At 35.7% G+C, this 18,987-nt stretch overlaps 1 protein-coding gene across 1 annotated transcript in view; it reads right to left on the bottom strand.

Annotated features, from left to right (window-relative positions):
- Positions 1 to 47: 47 nt before the first annotated feature.
- The window catches only part of hcrtr2 (hypocretin (orexin) receptor 2), a 67,320-nt gene continuing 48,380 nt past the window's right edge, over positions 48 to 18,987 (bottom strand). Inside the window, exons 3-7 of the mRNA XM_038296309.1 lie at positions 8,506 to 8,749; positions 7,725 to 7,840; positions 6,819 to 7,039; positions 6,468 to 6,589; positions 48 to 3,591 (exon numbers count right to left, since the gene is read on the bottom strand). Coding sequence (XP_038152237.1) covers positions 3,425 to 3,591; positions 6,468 to 6,589; positions 6,819 to 7,039; positions 7,725 to 7,840; positions 8,506 to 8,749 — 870 coding nt within the window. The 3' untranslated portion in view covers positions 48 to 3,424. The remainder of the gene's footprint in view (positions 3,592 to 6,467; positions 6,590 to 6,818; positions 7,040 to 7,724; positions 7,841 to 8,505; positions 8,750 to 18,987) is intronic.

The raw sequence follows: 18,987 nt of genomic DNA, 5'->3' as shown, positions 1-18,987 counted from the left end.
TTGTTTGACATATATTCTACAGGATCAGCTGGAACAATAGAAAGACAAAATGAGAGTCAACCCTAAACTGATTTGACAGGAATATTACACACTGAAAAATTTTTTATTGTCCAAGCACATTACATTTAAGATCCTCACAATGTTAGACTTCCATGAAAAATAGATAAAAAGTCATAAAGCAAATTAACAATCACTTCAGCGCTGTATAAATCACACACAATAGGAGAAAATGAAAAACACAACACAACTTTTTAGATTTATTACAAAACTGCACTTGCAGGAATGAGGCAGGAAAGTTGTGACTTAAAGAAATCAAGCTAAAATATTAAAACACCTCACATTAATGTCAAAATTTAAAACAGTGATGAAAATCCAGACAGTTTTCAACACGATCATTAAAATCTTCATAAAAAAAATAAAAAATTCACAGCTTTAACATTGCAAAATCAAAAACCACAATAAATATACATATATAAAAAGCTAATAAAATTTCAATCATCTTCACAGTTGATTTTTATCAAAGAAAACCTCAAAGGCTTTAATACGCTGATGGGAAACACCTTTCAATAAACAGAAATCATGCAAGACCTCTGAAGAAGCTAATTTTCCTCTTTGTTTTCTTTGATTACATGACTTGATTTGGTTTTTCTTTCAGTATAATTCCCTATTGTAGAGAAATTAATTTCCCATTTTTTTACTTTTTTGTTTCACAGATGCAGTGATTGCTTTACAAAACAACGTTGATTATGCAATACTTGATTTAATTTCTATTCAGGTTGTTTTCTTAAATTATTTTGTCAAGTTTTTGTTAAACAAGTTGTATTTGAATACATCATTCATCAGTTTTTTATTTTTATTTTTTTAAACTTATTATTTCCAGACAAATATCTTCTTATGCCTGGTAATTATACAAAGACAGGTTTCAAGTAGGTGGTAGAATTGTTGTCCTTAAAACACAATGCTATACCCAGTCTGTGGAATGTCTATTATTATTTTTGAAATCTAGGATTTTACTTACTGCCATACTCTCCGGCCTTTTCAGATCCTTTTGACAATTAGCAGTTTTCCTCAAGGCTTTCTTTTTGTTTCAACCTAGATTTAATGTTTACTCAGATTTTCTCTATGTTTTTATTCCTCGTTTTTGCTTCAGTTCTTTAAAAAAAAAAAAACTATTTCCTTACCTATCATTTGGAAACCGACCCTTCCAAGCTCAACTGCAGTATTTTGAGTTGGAATGATTGGAAGATGGAATGGTGTTTTCATGATTATTTCCAATATTAGTTTGCTATCATATTTTACATGTATGCCTAAAAATGAAAGCCTGACCAAAACACTTCAGTTGACTGGTTGTAGATGACAGGCGAAGGATTTTTTCCTTTAGTAATGGCTTTCAAACCTAATCTTGCATTAAGCATTTACACATTCATGCAGTATCGATAACTTGTTTTCTGAGGGCCTTTGTATTGATAATGCTTGTGATGACTTTACAGATATCCCCTTATTTAAGCGAGAATAAATTGGACACATGTAGACACGACATAGAATAAAGTGATTTTTAAAGGGACAGTGTGTAACATTTTTATTTTTCAATTGCAAAAATCAGGTATTTATTTAATAAATACATATTCTGCAAAAATGACACCGACCCCACAGCAACCCTGACGGAATAAGCGGGAGAACATAGATTGATACAAAAGTTTAATAGCAGCCACAAAAATGAAATTGGTCTCATTACAGAATGACTAGTTCATAAACACATAGGGCGTGTGGGAGATTTGATGTGGTGTTGCTAATTCTGATCAGGGTAGCCGTAAAAGGGGAATAATTCGTCAGCATTACAGGTTTGACCTGTATCTGAAAACATATCATTGATGAGTTTAAATCAAGCAAAAACAACCATAGATCATTCTACCTTCCACTTTCTGTTGCAGTGGACGATTACCCGTTCTCTTTTTTCAGCAAATAATAAGAAAGGTAAACAAGTCTAAATTAGAGCAGTTTTTCCAGGCTGGAGACAATTTAAGATTGAGTGGGAAATTAAAATGGATGCAGAGGTTGCAGACTGGATGGGTAAGGTAATGTAATATAACAGAGACATTTTTTCTAAAATTATGTAAAAAAAAAAAAAAAAAAAAGGACAGGGCAGTCCTGCAGCAAGTCTATGCACCCAGTGGAGACGGCTCGTTTAATTGTTTTGGTGCACTGAATGAGCTCAGATGCTACAGTTATCAGTTGCTATTTTTCACATAAGTCATACCAGCTAAAGAGTGTTTGCTTTTTTCATTCTTGTTTTTTATTGAAATTTTCCACGTGTTTCATAATTTATGATGAAGATTGATGTGTTACATCAATTCAGATAGAGTACAATGTCCATAGTTAGTCTAATATGCTTTATGGGGAGGCAGAAGCTTATCATTTGTAATTAATTAGGGCACCACGAGATGGAGGTAAATTATACTCGCTGTCTCTTTAAGGAAATTAGTTGTACTGGATGTTATTCAAGAGTAAAAAGATCATGGGGGCAGAAAACAGCTGCATGTCACAACTTACAATGTTTAATTGTACTGTGAGTTTGTCTAAAACTTAAATTTCCAATAAAATAAATTGAGCTTTGTGGTATCAAAGGGATCAAGTGTAAAAGTTCAATGGGTGTAAATACTTAAAATTAAATACTCATGCAACAAAGTATTTCTGTCTTGTATTCTCTTATTCATTTGAAAAAATGTTTCTTTGTTTAGCAGCAAAAAATGTACTATCTGCAGGTCACTTTCGTATGGTCACTCATTATGTCAGTAAAACTCCACCAACATAACTTAAATCATTGAAATTAGATTTTCCATAATATAGTTTAGAGCAGTTTAAAAGGCGCACTTTAGTGGTATTAGTAAACACATAGCATGTGGAAGTTAAATTTTTCACTCCCACTTATACTGCTGATCTTTTACCCTGACACCATTTCTCAAATTCATTTTGATCTTACTACTTATAAATGGTTTTACGGGTAAAATTCATAAAGATTCCCTGAGCAACAAGAGACTTATACTTTTCAGAAGCAACTTCTCCACCACTGTAGAAACAGATAAATACATTAATTGCTGTAAACAAATATATATCTGTACAGCGAAAATGGTTTTAACACACAAAGAGAAGAGAACTCTTCTTTTTATACTAAAATACATAAACATTGAATGACTTCTGTATGATTTATGGCAGATAGATTTTTTTTCAAGGAAAATGATTTTATCACAAACTTTGAGAAGGTTCATAACATCTGATTTTTTTTTTTTTGTGTGTGCAAAATCTCATCTTTTGTAGCAGCAAGTCCTTTAGAAAAAAAATACAAGTTTGCACATTCCATATGGTGAGTGTTAATGAACCCCGTTTCCTTGCAGGGATGGGATAAAAGTTCTCTGACCGTAGAGGACTACACAATCTGATCCGATAACCGTGACAAGTTGTCCACATTAACTTGAGTTGACATGGATTTTCGGCTATCTCTATTTGCTCTGGTCCTTATCCTCATATTGTCGTCCTGCTGTTGCCCACAACAAGTGCAAGAAAATGCAGATTTAAACTCCTCACGGAACTTCCCTGGAAAAAAAGAAAAAAATATTTTTATGTTTTCTTCTTTAGATCATGAAATTACATCAATGGGAAAACTATAATATCCACACAGTATGTATGTAGCTCATTGAGAGTGATACTTTTAGATAGGATCCTGTGAAACTATTGCTAGGTTGGTATTTAGTAGCTGCATCCTCCAAAGGCCAGATTCGTTGTCTGATTACATCACAGCGCAGCGCCATGGCCTGTACGATTGGAAGACTTCTCGTTATGCGGACAAATGCAGCTTTTTTCTTGCCCATTTTGAGGGATAGGTCAGTGTATCCTACGTAGCCTTGGATATCCCGTGATTCATTGTGAGTCCAAGCAAGCGGGCTACTCCATGTTCAGAGTAAAAAGGCAAATGGCGGTAAACAGTGGTGCATATTGTAGGTGCAGTTTAATATAATGCAAGTATGTGAATAGTTCAATCTGAAATTAATGAAAATAGTTGTTTTAAATGGATATTGAGTCAGATATGTGGCGGGTAATGTTTGGTTTATTGAAAGGTTTTTATCTGTCCCAGTGCAAATGGGTTTAGCTGACATTAAAGCACATTTTCCAATATCTCTGCAGTGAGGGAACTACAATCTGATGTCTGTGACAAAAGTACTGCTGCTCAAGCTCCTCAACCATAATTAGCACACACAACAGTAGTAAGAAGTTTGGCATCCATATCCCAGCTTGTGTGTCGACTATCATGGTTGCTAGGTAACCGAGCGTACGCTGAGTGAAGGGTGATAAAAGCCGGATAAAGCTGGACCTTGTTGAATCCATAGCTAAACTCTTCCGGCCAACCTTATTTTCATGGACCTTAGCCACTGAAATCTAAAACACCCTATCTCTCCTCATATGTCACTTAAATAGGTTAATAATGTGTAAAAAAATATATATATATGTACAAATACAGCCATTCTCCTGGATTTGTTTCTGTTTAAGATGTGGAGTCTCATTCAGCAGGTTTAATCTACAAAACCAAAACATAAGCTTTTAAACATCAGACTGGCCAATAATTAATTGATCATCAGAAAAGGTAAAGAGTATGATACAATTGTTAACCAGTCAAGATATTGTCATTGACCTAAACTGGAAAGCCAGATAATGACTGCATTGATTGAAGACCACAATTGGAACTTGAAGAAGCAATAGAGACCCAACATCTTATGAGGGAAACCATTTCAACTCATTAAAGAGCTTTAAAGAAAATACATGCTCTGGGTTGTTTTTACACTGAAAGAGGTCTCTAAAACAAAGCTTAATATTTATGCAAGCCTTTTTATATTTCTGTACTAAAAGAGCATAAAAGAGCAATCCCATAGTTAATTGAAATTATTACTGCCACATATCAAGTGTGAAAGCCACAATCTACAGGCTGGCCTCACCTTGACTACTCAACCCTGATGACATTTTTTTTTTTTTGTTTAAACACAGGTCTAATCTATAGAAACTTACATTTCTTAAAGCCATAGTGATTTATTTTTGGCAACATAATCAATAGTATTCTGGTTGCAAAAAAAAAGTGATGCCCAGGACAGAATTAATAGAAGAACTGCCACTATGTTGGCTGTTAAGATATCATGTTAAAATGGTTTGAGCTAAATAGAAGAAAAACAGCAATAAGCTACAAAAGAATTGAATCATTTTGTGCTACAAATAATCATCACATCTATGTTAGAATGTATACTGTAGATATAGCTATATGTACGGATACACTGCACATAGCACACACACATAAACAACACAGTATAACTTCTATCTAATCAAGCTTCTGTAAAATCAAACTGGCCACCTATGAAGCAACACTGATTGACAATCAGTTTCACAGGTGGAAATTATTGGCAATTAGCAGGACAGAAAATAGGTAAAAGAGAAAAAAAGAATGGTTCTGTGGGTTGGAACCACAGGCCACTTCTCAGTACTATGCTTTCTGGCTGATATTTTCTGACACTTTGAAAGTTGCTGGTGCTTTCACACTTCTGGTAGCCACACAAGTGGCTGAGGTAGTGCAGTTCATTCAGGTGACAAGAAGGTTTGCTGTTTCTATCAGTGTAGTGTCCAGAGGCTGAAGGCGCTACCAGGAGAAAGGTCAGTACACCAGGGGACATGGGAGGCCTTAGGAGGGCAACAACCCGGGAGCAGAACTGTTACATCCACCTTTGTGCAAGAAGGAACACGAGAAACACTGCCAGATGCCTGGAGTTTTTTTGTTTTTTATTTAAGTTAGACTTTTTTTTTGTGATTTTTATTTTAAATTTTTTTTGTCAGCAAAACCAAGTATTCAATAAGAGTATTTCATTCAGATATAGGATGTGTTATTGAGTGTTCCCTCTATTTTTGAGCAGTGTATAATGTCAAATATTACTTAGCAATATTTGTTTTTAAGAATATGTGATTATTGTAACAGATCTTAATTCTTATTGAGCTGGAGCTATTTTGTAAAACAGATTTGGCAAAAAATATTGATCTCTAAATGTGCAAAGATGATGTGAACATAAAGACAGAAACAACACAAAGAATAGATAACTTTATAAATCATTTAGGAGGCGCTCTATATATATATATAGCTTTTGCTGATAATGTGAACAAATCTGTGAACAAATGTTTAATGGTTTTGTCACTCTAACTTTATATCCCACTCAATATTTTATGTATGTTTCTACATTCCTAATAGATAAAAGCCATGTTGGTACAGGGGATATGGCATTCAACTTAATGAGAAAATAAAGATGATTAAATACAGCATTAAGTACAATTGTGCTTACTCTGTAAATATTAGTATTATTGATATTAAACACTAGAGGGCAGTATCAAACCTGCTCTTTCGTGAATGCATTGTAAGAGATATGGGAGACTAAAAAACTTACCACTCAGAAAATTGTAGATGATGGGATTTGCTGCACTGTTGGCGTATATTAACCAGTGTGAAAAAGTAAACCATGCATATATTGTTTCTCTGTCACTTGTGTTCTTAAAGGTCCCAAAAACCCTGGAGGTAAAGAAGTAAGGATTAAAATATGCATAGTAAATATTTTTGCATGCATTAAATTGTAAAAAAGGCCATCTTTCTTGTATTCAAACAACTGCATCAGAAACACAAATTAGACAAGAAATTTACATAACAGCAATGGAGATGGATAACATCCCTTTACTTTGGTTCACTCCTCAGTTACGCAGGCTTTTGATGCTGTAAATTAAAGAGCTGGAGAGATTATTACCTTTTCATGATATTGAGGACGCTGATCGGTAAGTAGCAGAGAGCAAACACAAAGAGCACTACCATCAGCATGCGAGCTGTTTTGCGTCTGGCTCTGATTTGTTTGATCTCAGCGGAAACTGTGCTTGTCCTCACCCTTGCAGATTCTTCAGATCCTGAACCCGGAGTCGAGCATCTAAATGTTCTCCAGTTTCTCTGTACCACTGATGTGTTTCCAGGAATCTGTTTATGAAATATTAGACTTTTAACTACTAATATGAATACATACACATATATATGATTTGAATCACATCTTGACATTGTGACATTAGCACATCAACCTCAGTTGTTAACGAGATTTCATCCTGTCAGAGAAGTCTGTGCTGCTGCCTGCCTGAGACACCTGGAAGCCTGACTTTAGAAGTATGCTTATTCAGGGTGAGCTTACCATGCAGAGTAGGTGCTTTAGTTCATGGAAATCAGAAATTTTAGAAATGAGAAGCTGCACTTTGTCTATTTTGCTTTTCAGTGAGTAGACAAAAGGCAGGTGAATTGTAAGTATACAGTGTCTATTTTCCTGACACAACATAACGTACCCGCTCATAAATCCTGGATACCTGTTTACCTTCTGTGCATCGCAAAACAAGTTTTTCAGTGGAGTTTGGGACAATGAAAAGAGGATAAAAGCACTAAGAAAGAACTCTTATTTTAAGAATCCCCTTTCAGTGAAGGTAACCAAAGAATGGTTGCAAGGAGCAGAATAAACACAAGTAAAGGAAAACTCAAGTTTGTGAAAGCAAGCATAATCCAGCAGGTTTAGAGTGCAGGTAGAAAGCTATTTTTTTTTACAAGCTCTGCTTTTGTTAAAGTGGCCTTAGATGTGATACTTCAGGTGCAGATTTTTTTCAAACTGTCATGAAATACTCACCTGCTGGCACCACAACTTGTGAAAAATCTGAATATAAGCAAGGACCATCAGGCATAATGGAGCAAAATATGTGACGATGAAGAAGCCAGTGTGGTAGACTTTTGGGTATATCTCAGCTGAAAAAAGGCAAAAATGATCAGTAAGAAAGATATTGTAACACAAAGTATCTTACCCTGCTAAATAAATACGCTAAAAACAATATTAAAGACATCTAGATAGCAGATATGGGTTTACTGTGGTGGAACAAAGCTATTAGATGACCCTCACTCTGTTTCTTTTTAATACATTTTTCATGATTCTATCATCCAATACAAAAAAAGAAACTACTTGTGTTCAGATAAATATCAAATGAGTTTACAAATCATGTTTTCTTGCTAAAATACAGTAATTAAACATAAAATAAATGAAGTTTGGACTTAATTTGGTATTTCTGAAAAAGAACTCTGGTTTTTGCTCCTCAGTTGAAAAAACATACAAAGGAAATACTATCCTTGTGTATCTTTTGTCGTTGATTGGTTTAAAAACCTTTTCTTTCCTTCGGGGCTTTTTTTTTTCTCTTACAGAAGCAGTTGGGCCTGATCATCCTAAAATTCATATTTTTTTCTTATGAACTCTACACATATCTGTAACAGCATAAACTATTTTGTAACAGTTGATTGTTATTTAATTTTACTGAAATATTTTGCCACATTTAGCTTCTGTTTCATGCAAAAAAAACGGAAGGACTAACCAAATGTTTTTACATGTTCACTGGTTATCTGTAAAGAAAGAAAAAACTAACCTCCCCAGTGTTCATCACACACTGTGAACAGGCTGGTCTTGTTTGTGAGCTCAGGCAGCAGACTGCTGCACTCCATCACAATGGCCTGAGGTATCATGATTATGCACGATACCACCCAGATGGCAATAATACTTTTGCGCGCCCTCTTGGCCGTGCTCTTAAACATGAGCGGGTGACAGATAGCATACCAACGGTCTTGAGCAATACAGCTTAGAGTCAAAACTGATACAGATACAGAGATGGTCTGTGGGAAAAAAAAGAATAAAGTTAGAAACTAAAACGTTTCATAATTTAAATATTGTACATTCTAATTATAAAGATGGTAAATTATATCTTTGCTGGAAATCATAATACTTTAACTTTCATTGGCACAACTGTAGACCCAAAAACTCCAAATAAGTAGTAGATCTGTAATGCATTTCTGATATAGTGATATCAGTTGGTTGTTTTGTCAATTCACAATCTTGCATGACTGTTAAAGATTTTCACTTTCCAGCTTTTTTAATTGTCATTACACTGTCACAAGTACAGAGCAACGAAAGAAACTCTTTGCATTTAACCCATCTACTTGGGGAACAGTGGGCTGCCATAGTGCAGCGCCAGGGGAGCAGTGTGGAGTTAAGGGTCTTTGCTCTGGGACCCAGAGTGGCAGTCTGAGGGAGTGGGGCTCGAACTCAGAACCTCATTCCAAGCCCTATGCCCAAACCACAAGGCCACCACTCGCCCTGATTCCCTTCACTTTCAATCCCTTTTATGTCACAGAACACAGCATGCTTCAGGGTTTAAAGCTCAATTTCACACAACTACTTAACACATTTATCTTACTGATACAAATTCATCATCAATTCAAAATGACAGAAATAAAGGATACTTTCTTGGAATTATTTCTAAATCTAATTTGGTTTTATATAAACCACACCAAAACATATTTGATTAAACTTGTGTTGAAATATTATGACTATACATTGAATTTCTGAATTAATCAGATAAAGTGATTTAATTGCCTCCTCTTTAACTATGTAGTGTAAGATTTATGTTTTGAAAGTCGGCCTCGGCAGATGGCCGCTCACACTGAGCCTGGTTCTGCTGGAGGTTTCTTCCTGTTAAAAGGGAGTTTTTCCTCTCCACTGTCGCTACAAGCATGCTTAGTGTGAGGGATTGTATTTGAGTCAATGAGTCAATGCAATCAACTGGTTTTCCTTAGATCGAAAACTTTGTATCAATTTGACTGTATGATCTGGTTGAACTGTAAAGTGCCTTGAGATGACATGTGTTGTGAATTTGGCGCTATATAAATAAACTGAATTGAAACTGAATTGAATTGAAAGCCTTTCTGTTCCGAATTGAAGTTTTTAAAATATTTAACAAAACCATGGGATGTTGGATAAACAAAATCTGAAAAAAATATGAAATTTGAAAAACTAGACTGAAAAATAAATATGCAAAGAATGCTTATAAAAGATAGCAGTAGGAGATAACAAGGAAGACTTATAAAAAAAAAAAAATGTTAATGATATAGATCATGACAACACAGGATAACTGTGAACCCAAACTGAAAACTTAAACAGAACCAAAACATCCAGTACAGCAGATCATAACACTTGTCATTTAAATCTAATTATGCACATTGTTAAAAAAATTCATATGCTTGAGGTTTTGCTAAATAGTTGGCCTGAGTTCACTTTACCAGGCTTGTCTTTCTGACAAGACCATTTTCCCCCCTTGTTTGTCTGATAGAAAACCATTGCTTCCACCACTATTTAAATTACCTGCTTTGGTGTATAATGCACTTAGGAGAATGCCAATCAGGAAAACTGGACACATCCAGGACTTGCTGTTGCTCTGGAACCAAATGAGCCTGAAAGTGCACTTCTCCAATTTGCTAGGAGCTCTAGGCAGCATGAATTCCAATGAGTCTGTACAAAACTGTACTAGCAGTTTCAAACACAATTCAAAAATGGATCACTGCATGTGGAAAATAAATGTTCAGCTCAGTTCTCTCAAAACAGACAGCATTACGATGAACGATGCATACCCAATCACCTTTGATGGCAATTTTTTTAAGTTTTAAATAAAATATATAATAACAACAATATTAAATACAAGAAAATAAAAAATATATATATTCTTTCCTGTAATACACCCCACATTTTTTTTCTGGATGATTATTTTATGTTAGTAAATTTTCTTTTCCAAAATCCTTTATATTAATCCCAGAAGACATTGTGACAGCATAAAAAATTAATTGTTGTACACATCTAAGTTTAATCTCATGTGGATGCAATGGCAAATGCAGGTCTGACATTACAGTAACAAAACTGAGATAATGTCTCCAAGGAAATTAACCATACATTTGGCTGGAAATCAAATCAGAATGTAAGAGTTTTAAGTCAGGAAACATCATATCATTGAAAAACAGAAATCTGTCAAAGGCAAGCAAACAATCATAATGTAATTATCCAAAATGGCTGCACAGTGAATAAAATGTGTTTACTCTATCATCTACCTTTGTCCAACAAGTAGTTTTGGCTTTGATAGAATAAAATCATGAAAAGGCATGTAATTACTTTGTATTGAAAATAAAGTCAGCTACAGTTGTGTGTTTTCTGATGCAGGCAGGACATATGTGAGGTGGAAAATGTTATAAAATATGTTATAACTAACTGGATGGAAATGTACAGAGAGTAACAGGTGGAAATGTTAAAAACTGAAATCAAACCAGATGTACAGGTGCTGGTCATAAAATTAGAATATCATGAAAAAGTAGATTGATTTCAGTAATTCCATTTAAAAAGTGAAACTTGTATATTATATTCATACATTACATACAAACTCATATATTTCAGATGTTTATTTTGTTTAATTTTGATGATTACAAATGACAACAAATGAAAATCTCAAATTCATCATATCAGAAAATTAGAATATTACTGAAGACCAATAAAAACAAAGGATTTATAGAAATGTTGGCCAACTGAAAAGTATGAACATGAAAACACAGCATGCTTCAGGGTTTAAAGCTCAATTTCACACAACTACTTAACACATTTATCTTACTGATACAAATTCATCATCAATTCAAAATGACAGAAATAAAGGATACTTTCTTGGAATTATTTCTAAATCTAATTTGGTTTTATATAAACCACACCAAAACATATTTGATTAAACTTGTGTTGAAATATTATGACTATACATTGAATTTCTGAATTAATCAGATAAAGTGATTTAATTGCCTCCTCTTTAACTATGTAGTGTAAGATTTATGTTTTGAAAGTCGGCCTCGGCAGATGGCCGCTCACACTGAGCCTGGTTCTGCTGGAGGTTTCTTCCTGTTAAAAGGGAGTTTTTCCTCTCCACTGTCGCTACAAGCATGCTTAGTGTGAGGGATTGTATTTGAGTCAATGAGTCAATGCAATCAACTGGTTTTCCTTAGATCGAAAACTTTGTATCAATTTGACTGTATGATCTGGTTGAACTGTAAAGTGCCTTGAGATGACATGTGTTGTGAATTTGGCGCTATATAAATAAACTGAATTGAAACTGAATTGAATTGAAAGCCTTTCTGTTCCGAATTGAAGTTTTTAAAATATTTAACAAAACCATGGGATGTTGGATAAACAAAATCTGAAAAAAATATGAAATTTGAAAAACTAGACTGAAAAATAAATATGCAAAGAATGCTTATAAAAGATAGCAGTAGGAGATAACAAGGAAGACTTATAAAAAAAAAAAAAATGTTAATGATATAGATCATGACAACACAGGATAACTGTGAACCCAAACTGAAAACTTAAACAGAACCAAAACATCCAGTACAGCAGATCATAACACTTGTCATTTAAATCTAATTATGCACATTGTTAAAAAAATTCATATGCTTGAGGTTTTGCTAAATAGTTGGCCTGAGTTCACTTTACCAGGCTTGTCTTTCTGACAAGACCATTTTCCCCCCTTGTTTGTCTGATAGAAAACCATTGCTTCCACCACTATTTAAATTACCTGCTTTGGTGTATAATGCACTTAGGAGAATGCCAATCAGGAAAACTGGACACATCCAGGACTTGCTGTTGCTCTGGAACCAAATGAGCCTGAAAGTGCACTTCTCCAATTTGCTAGGAGCTCTAGGCAGCATGAATTCCAATGAGTCTGTACAAAACTGTACTAGCAGTTTCAAACACAATTCAAAAATGGATCACTGCATGTGGAAAATAAATGTTCAGCTCAGTTCTCTCAAAACAGACAGCATTACGATGAACGATGCATACCCAATCACCTTTGATGGCAATTTTTTTAAGTTTTAAATAAAATATATAATAACAACAATATTAAATACAAGAAAATAAAAAATATATATATTCTTTCCTGTAATACACCCCACATTTTTTTTCTGGATGATTATTTTATGTTAGTAAATTTTCTTTTCCAAAATCCTTTATATTAATCCCAGAAGACATTGTGACAGCATAAAAAATTAATTGTTGTACACATCTAAGTTTAATCTCATGTGGATGCAATGGCAAATGCAGGTCTGACATTACAGTAACAAAACTGAGATAATGTCTCCAAGGAAATTAACCATACATTTGGCTGGAAATCAAATCAGAATGTAAGAGTTTTAAGTCAGGAAACATCATATCATTGAAAAACAGAAATCTGTCAAAGGCAAGCAAACAATCATAATGTAATTATCCAAAATGGCTGCACAGTGAATAAAATGTGTTTACTCTATCATCTACCTTTGTCCAACAAGTAGTTTTGGCTTTGATAGAATAAAATCATGAAAAGGCATGTAATTACTTTGTATTGAAAATAAAGTCAGCTACAGTTGTGTGTTTTCTGATGCAGGCAGGACATATGTGAGGTGGAAAATGTTATAAAATATGTTATAACTAACTGGATGGAAATGTACAGAGAGTAACAGGTGGAAATGTTAAAAACTGAAATCAAACCAGATGTACAGGTGCTGGTCATAAAATTAGAATATCATGAAAAAGTAGATTGATTTCAGTAATTCCATTTAAAAAGTGAAACTTGTATATTATATTCATACATTACATACAAACTCATATATTTCAGATGTTTATTTTGTTTAATTTTGATGATTACAAATGACAACAAATGAAAATCTCAAATTCATCATATCAGAAAATTAGAATATTACTGAAGACCAATAAAAACAAAGGATTTATAGAAATGTTGGCCAACTGAAAAGTATGAACATGAAAAGTATGAGCATGTACAGCACTCAGTATTTAGTTGGGCCTCCTTTGGCCTGTATTACTGCAGCAATGCGGCGTGGCATGGAGTCGATCAGTCTGTGGCACTGCTCAGGTGTTATGATAGCCCAGGTTGCTCTAATAGTGGCTTTTAGCTCTTCTGAATTGTTGGGTCTGGTGTATTGCATCTTCTTCTTCACAATACCCCATAGATTTTCTATGGGGTTAAGGTCAGGAGAGTTTGCTGGCCAATTAAGAACAGGGATACCATGGTCCTTCAACCAGGTACTGGTAGCTTTGGCACTGTGTGCAGGTGCCAAGTCCTGTTGGAAAATGAAATCTGCATCTCCAAAAAGTTGGTCAGCTGCAGGAAGCATGAAGTGCTCTAAAACTTCCTGGTATGTGGCTGCGTTGACCCTGGACCTCAGAAAACACAATGGACCAACACCAGCAGATGACATGGCACCCCAAACCATCACTGACTGTGGAAACTTTACACTGGACTTCAAGCAACGTGGATGAAGTGCCTCTCTTCTTTTCCTCCAGACTCTGGGACCTTGATTTCCAAAGGAAATGCAAAATTTACTTTCATCAGAGAACATGACTTTGGACCACTCACCAGCAGTCCAGTCCTGTTTCTCTTTAGCCCAGGCAAGACGCTTCTGACGCTGTCTGTGGTTCAAGAGTGGCTTGACACAAGGAATGTGACAGCAGAAACCCATGTCTTTCATACGTCTGTGTGTGGTGGTTCTTGAAGCACTCACTCCAGCTGCAGTCCACTCTTTGTGAATCTCCCCCACATTTTTGAATGGGTTTTGTTTCACAATCCTCTCCAGGGTGCGGTTATCTCTCTTGCTTGTACACTTTTTTCGACCACATCTTTTCCTTCCCTTCGCCTCTCTATTAATGTGCTTGGACACTGAGCTCTGTGAACAGCCAGCCTCTTTAGCGATGACCTTTTGTGTCTTGCCCTCCTTGTGCAAGGTGTCGATGGTCGTCTTTTGGACAACTGTCAAGTCAGCAGTCTTCCCCATGATTGTGTAGCCTATAGAACTAGACTGAAAGACCATTTAAAGGCTTTTGCAGGTGGTTTGAGTTAATTAGCTGATTAGAGTGTGGCACCAGGGGCCATCAATTTTGAACCTTTTCACAATATTCTAATTTTCTGATATGATGAATTTGAGATTTTCATTTGTTGTCATTTGTAATCATCAAAATTAAACAAAATAAACATCTGAAATATATGAGTTTGTATGTAATGTATGAATATAATCTACAAGTTTCACTTTTTAAATGGAATTACTGAAATCAATCTACTTTTTCATGATATTCTAATTTTATGACCAGCACCTGTATATGGAGCAGAATAACGGTTGGGGCAATCAACATACACTTACGCAGAAGTACCAACTCTGTTGGGGGAACAAAGCTACTGTTGGAATATGGCTATTTATGTTGTTACATGAAAATATTGTTTTCATTATTTTCTGTGTATTTATTTTGGTTGTTGCAATATATTTTTATTGTTTCTTTTCCAGTCTTGCTTTTCTTTATGTTCAAGAATGAGGCAAGAGCATTTCCCGCTCATCTCAAGCCCGAGATATTATGGTTCTCCCCTTTTGGGACTTTGAGCTTTTAGTTTTCAGTTATCAATAATTCTATTTTGTTGATATTTGGTTTATTTTCCATTTTGTAGTATGTCTAAGCAGTCTTTAGTTACTCTCTGTTGCCCCCTTGTGCCTCTCTCCTAGTGACTTCCATCTACAGTACACCTGCTCCATATCAGCTGATTACCCCAGTCTTAGTTCTTTCTCCCATATATACTCCCCCTGTGCAGTTCTTCAGTGTTGGTTCCTTGTTTCTTGGCTCCCCATGTGTGTTTTCTCCTGACATCTCCAGGTGTTTTGGCTTTTATTCCTGGATTTTATTTGTTACCGGTTACTCCATTAAACCTACAATAACTCATCTCTGCCTCCCTCATCTCTGCATCTCTCAACCAACCTCCACCCTCAAGTTGACACAAGACACCACTTGCCATCACACAGTGGTGTTCTCAATCAACGGCAAGGGCATGAGTGTGGAACTATAAATAAAAAAAGGTAGTGGACAGGAAGGATGCCGCCACTGCCAATGGGTTAGCCACTATACTGATGATGTTTTAAATTATAAAAGGCATTACAGGTGTAGTGATCCAGTGTCGCTGATATAACTGGAACTACTCCCCTCGGAATATACACCCATCCGGCGGAGGTTTTAAAAGGGCCAGCTTCCCCATTCAACATCCTATTTTGCCAATGGCTCTGCGTTATTATTGCAAATCTCTTTGAGTTGCTGTTGGATGAACAAACTGGACCGAAGACGGGCCCAGCAGAACACCGGACTGAGCCGAAGGCCTCTACTCCACCGAACAAAAACAGTAACCCCCCCTTTTTATCTGATGCTTAACAAGTTCTCTGCTTGGGTGAACTATGTAGGGTAGTCATGTTTGTGTTTTATTTGAAATTAGCTTTCTGATTCAACTGCTGATGGCTAATCCATTTCCACCCCATCGTAGTTTAATGCATTCCTGAGACATTATTAATTTTTCACCATAAACTGAATGAAACTTGACTGTTTTGACTGCAGTTAACATCTCTGCGTCAGGGTTTATTCACATTTGATCTGCTGCTCTTATAAAGGACATTTTCAAATGCATTAAGCCTTAAACTTCGAACATCCCTCAGACTTTGAACGGACTCTTAAACCCCACCTCCCCTTTTATTTCTTTGGTTTTGCTTATTTTCAATAGTTTAGTGTTTGGTTAATTATTAGGTATAATACTCTGTGATTGTAGCTAATAAAGGTATCATTGTATTTTAACCCATAGTCTTTTGTGTTCATTTTACACAGTGAATGATTTATCACTCAGGCTGGATTCTATCTTTCAGTAGCATCCGAATGAACAGAGACACATTTATTTGGTTGGTAGTTAATAACGTTGCTGATAGCCATAGTCTAAATTACTACATTGGTAAAAGACCACTGAATTTTTAACCGCCAGATTCAGGACTCCAACCTTTTAGGTAAGAGGCTAAAACCCTGGTCAGTAGACCAATTAAAGTTATATTCACACAATTGATAATAATTAATTAGTTGTACCCTTGATTTGAATTACCTATTAATTAACTATAACTTCTAATTCTGGTTATTTACTATATTCATAATCTCCTGGTAAAGTCTCACAACACAGGAGAAATGTGCACAAGTACTATGTAATAATTGGCTACAATGAGCACACACTGTTAACAATGATGATGCATGTTATACTATTAAAAGTGGGTTTCTTTAAAGGAAAACAGACATAACTATATACAAAACAAAGGAAAAGGGAGTGTATCCTTCCGCTGGCTGCTGATGGGCCGTCTATATGATTTTGGTTCATAGGAACTTCTGCATCCATACTGCAAAGTGATAGTGACCAAAAAATAGACCTAATTGATATCAAGGTCTGACATATCTCTGGGGTGTTTTAAAATTGTTCAAATAGTCTAACAAAACCAAAGCATACCTTTTCTAGCTTAAAAAAACCTTTGATAATCTGTGCCTTTGTACTACACCAGAGCTACTTTTTCTCCAGGACATTACCAGCCCTTTCTCAGAGGAAGAGGCTCGGAAACGTGTGGTACACTGTTGCATCTAAGCTGCAGAAAGTGAACATTTCAACATCATGTCCAAAAACCTGAACTATCCCTCTAAGTCATTTGCTCTGATGCTGTTACCCAACTGATTACATTCTCGACAACAGATTGATAGAAGATATACAGGATCTTGCTACAAGCACTATAGTTTCTAATTGTCCTTAAATGTATAGTCTGCTCTGTCCTTTCTCTTAGATAACTTCACTGTTGCATCTCCAGTTAAGTCTGTTGTCCAAGTGAGCACAAGGGTTATTAATACTTCACCTCAACTTCTTCTCCCATGAGGTAATGTCATTTGGTTTCCTTTTTGTTATTTTTCCTAAAATTAACCATAATCTCCCTTGTTTTGTTCACATTGAGAGTCAGATTACTGTTTCCACACCATGCCACAAAGCAGTTCACTACAGTAGCTCCCTGAGCTAAGATTTTTGTCCACCTATGATGCACCAGACAACTGTAGTCATCTAGAGTAGTTCTGCAGATGGCAGGAATCTGTGTTTACTAGAAAACCGAGCTATGCAGGGTAAAAAGGAATGGTGAGCAGACTCTCCCCTGTAGTGCTCCAGTGCGCTTCAGTCTCCCAAACTGTGGTCTGTTAGTCAGGTAGTCTTTGATCCAAGGGATTGTTAAGTCCTCCAAAGCAGGAGGCCTTCCACAACACTGGAACTACCTCCTTGGTCAGGCTAAGGTTTAAGAAGTGTTGTAGAGTTCGGCAGAGCTGCTCTGAATGGATGTTCAAGACTCAGAGGCTAACACTATCTGGACCTGCTGCCTTATCTGGATTCAATCCCTCCGGTTGACTCTTCAATTAACTTCTAGAGACAGACAGGTGGAAGAAGGAGGCAAACAGAGAAACATTATTGTTTAATTTGGTTGAGAAAAAACTCCTAGAAGCAAGATGGTCCTTTTGAAGAATGTCTTCAGCTCATTCTTTGTCCAGACTTCTGTGTTTCTTATCCTTCTCCTAGTTAAAGCCTGTGACTTTCTTCTTTCTTCTTTCCAAACAACTCTGATACTGTTCTGCTCCAGTTTGTTTTCTACTTTTTTCTGTAAGACGCTTTCTTTTGTCATTTACTGTATCATGTAATGTGTTTTCAGTAGCAAATAACTGAGACCAATCATTATATTAAAAGTGATGGAATTATTTTTTCTTTAAACAAGCATACTTTTCATTCAAATGCTGTCTGCAACCCTGTCAGAAGCCCTTTAAACTGTTCTTAGAAAATATACTTGGCCTCCAGCCCCCCACCCCCAGTTTAGTCTCCATAGCTTACATCAAATTCAAATTCACAAAATGTGTAGAGGAAAGATAATTACACCCTGAAAACATTCACCTATAGAAAGCTTTTTAAAAAAGCTGGGGGAGGGGTTAGTTTGTTGGAAAATCTTTCATGTTTCAGTAACTGGCATTCCAACTACATTTAAATACAGTAGCCAAAAGGTGAAAGGGTCAGGCAGCAACAAAGACATAATTTATTTTTGTTTCAGTTGCTTAAGGTCTTTTCCATTTAAAAAAACCTGATAGGCATGGTAAATGTAATGCAGCCCTTTCAAACAAAGGGGCAGCACAGCATGTGAAAGATGAA

This window comes from Cyprinodon tularosa, unplaced genomic scaffold (assembly GCF_016077235.1).
Source record: "Cyprinodon tularosa strain WSP-4 unplaced genomic scaffold, ASM1607723v1 ctg37, whole genome shotgun sequence".
NCBI lineage: Eukaryota > Metazoa > Chordata > Actinopteri > Cyprinodontiformes > Cyprinodontidae > Cyprinodon > Cyprinodon tularosa.
Note: the sequence above shows the minus strand (reverse complement) of the source record. Positions and strands in the feature narration are given on the sequence as shown.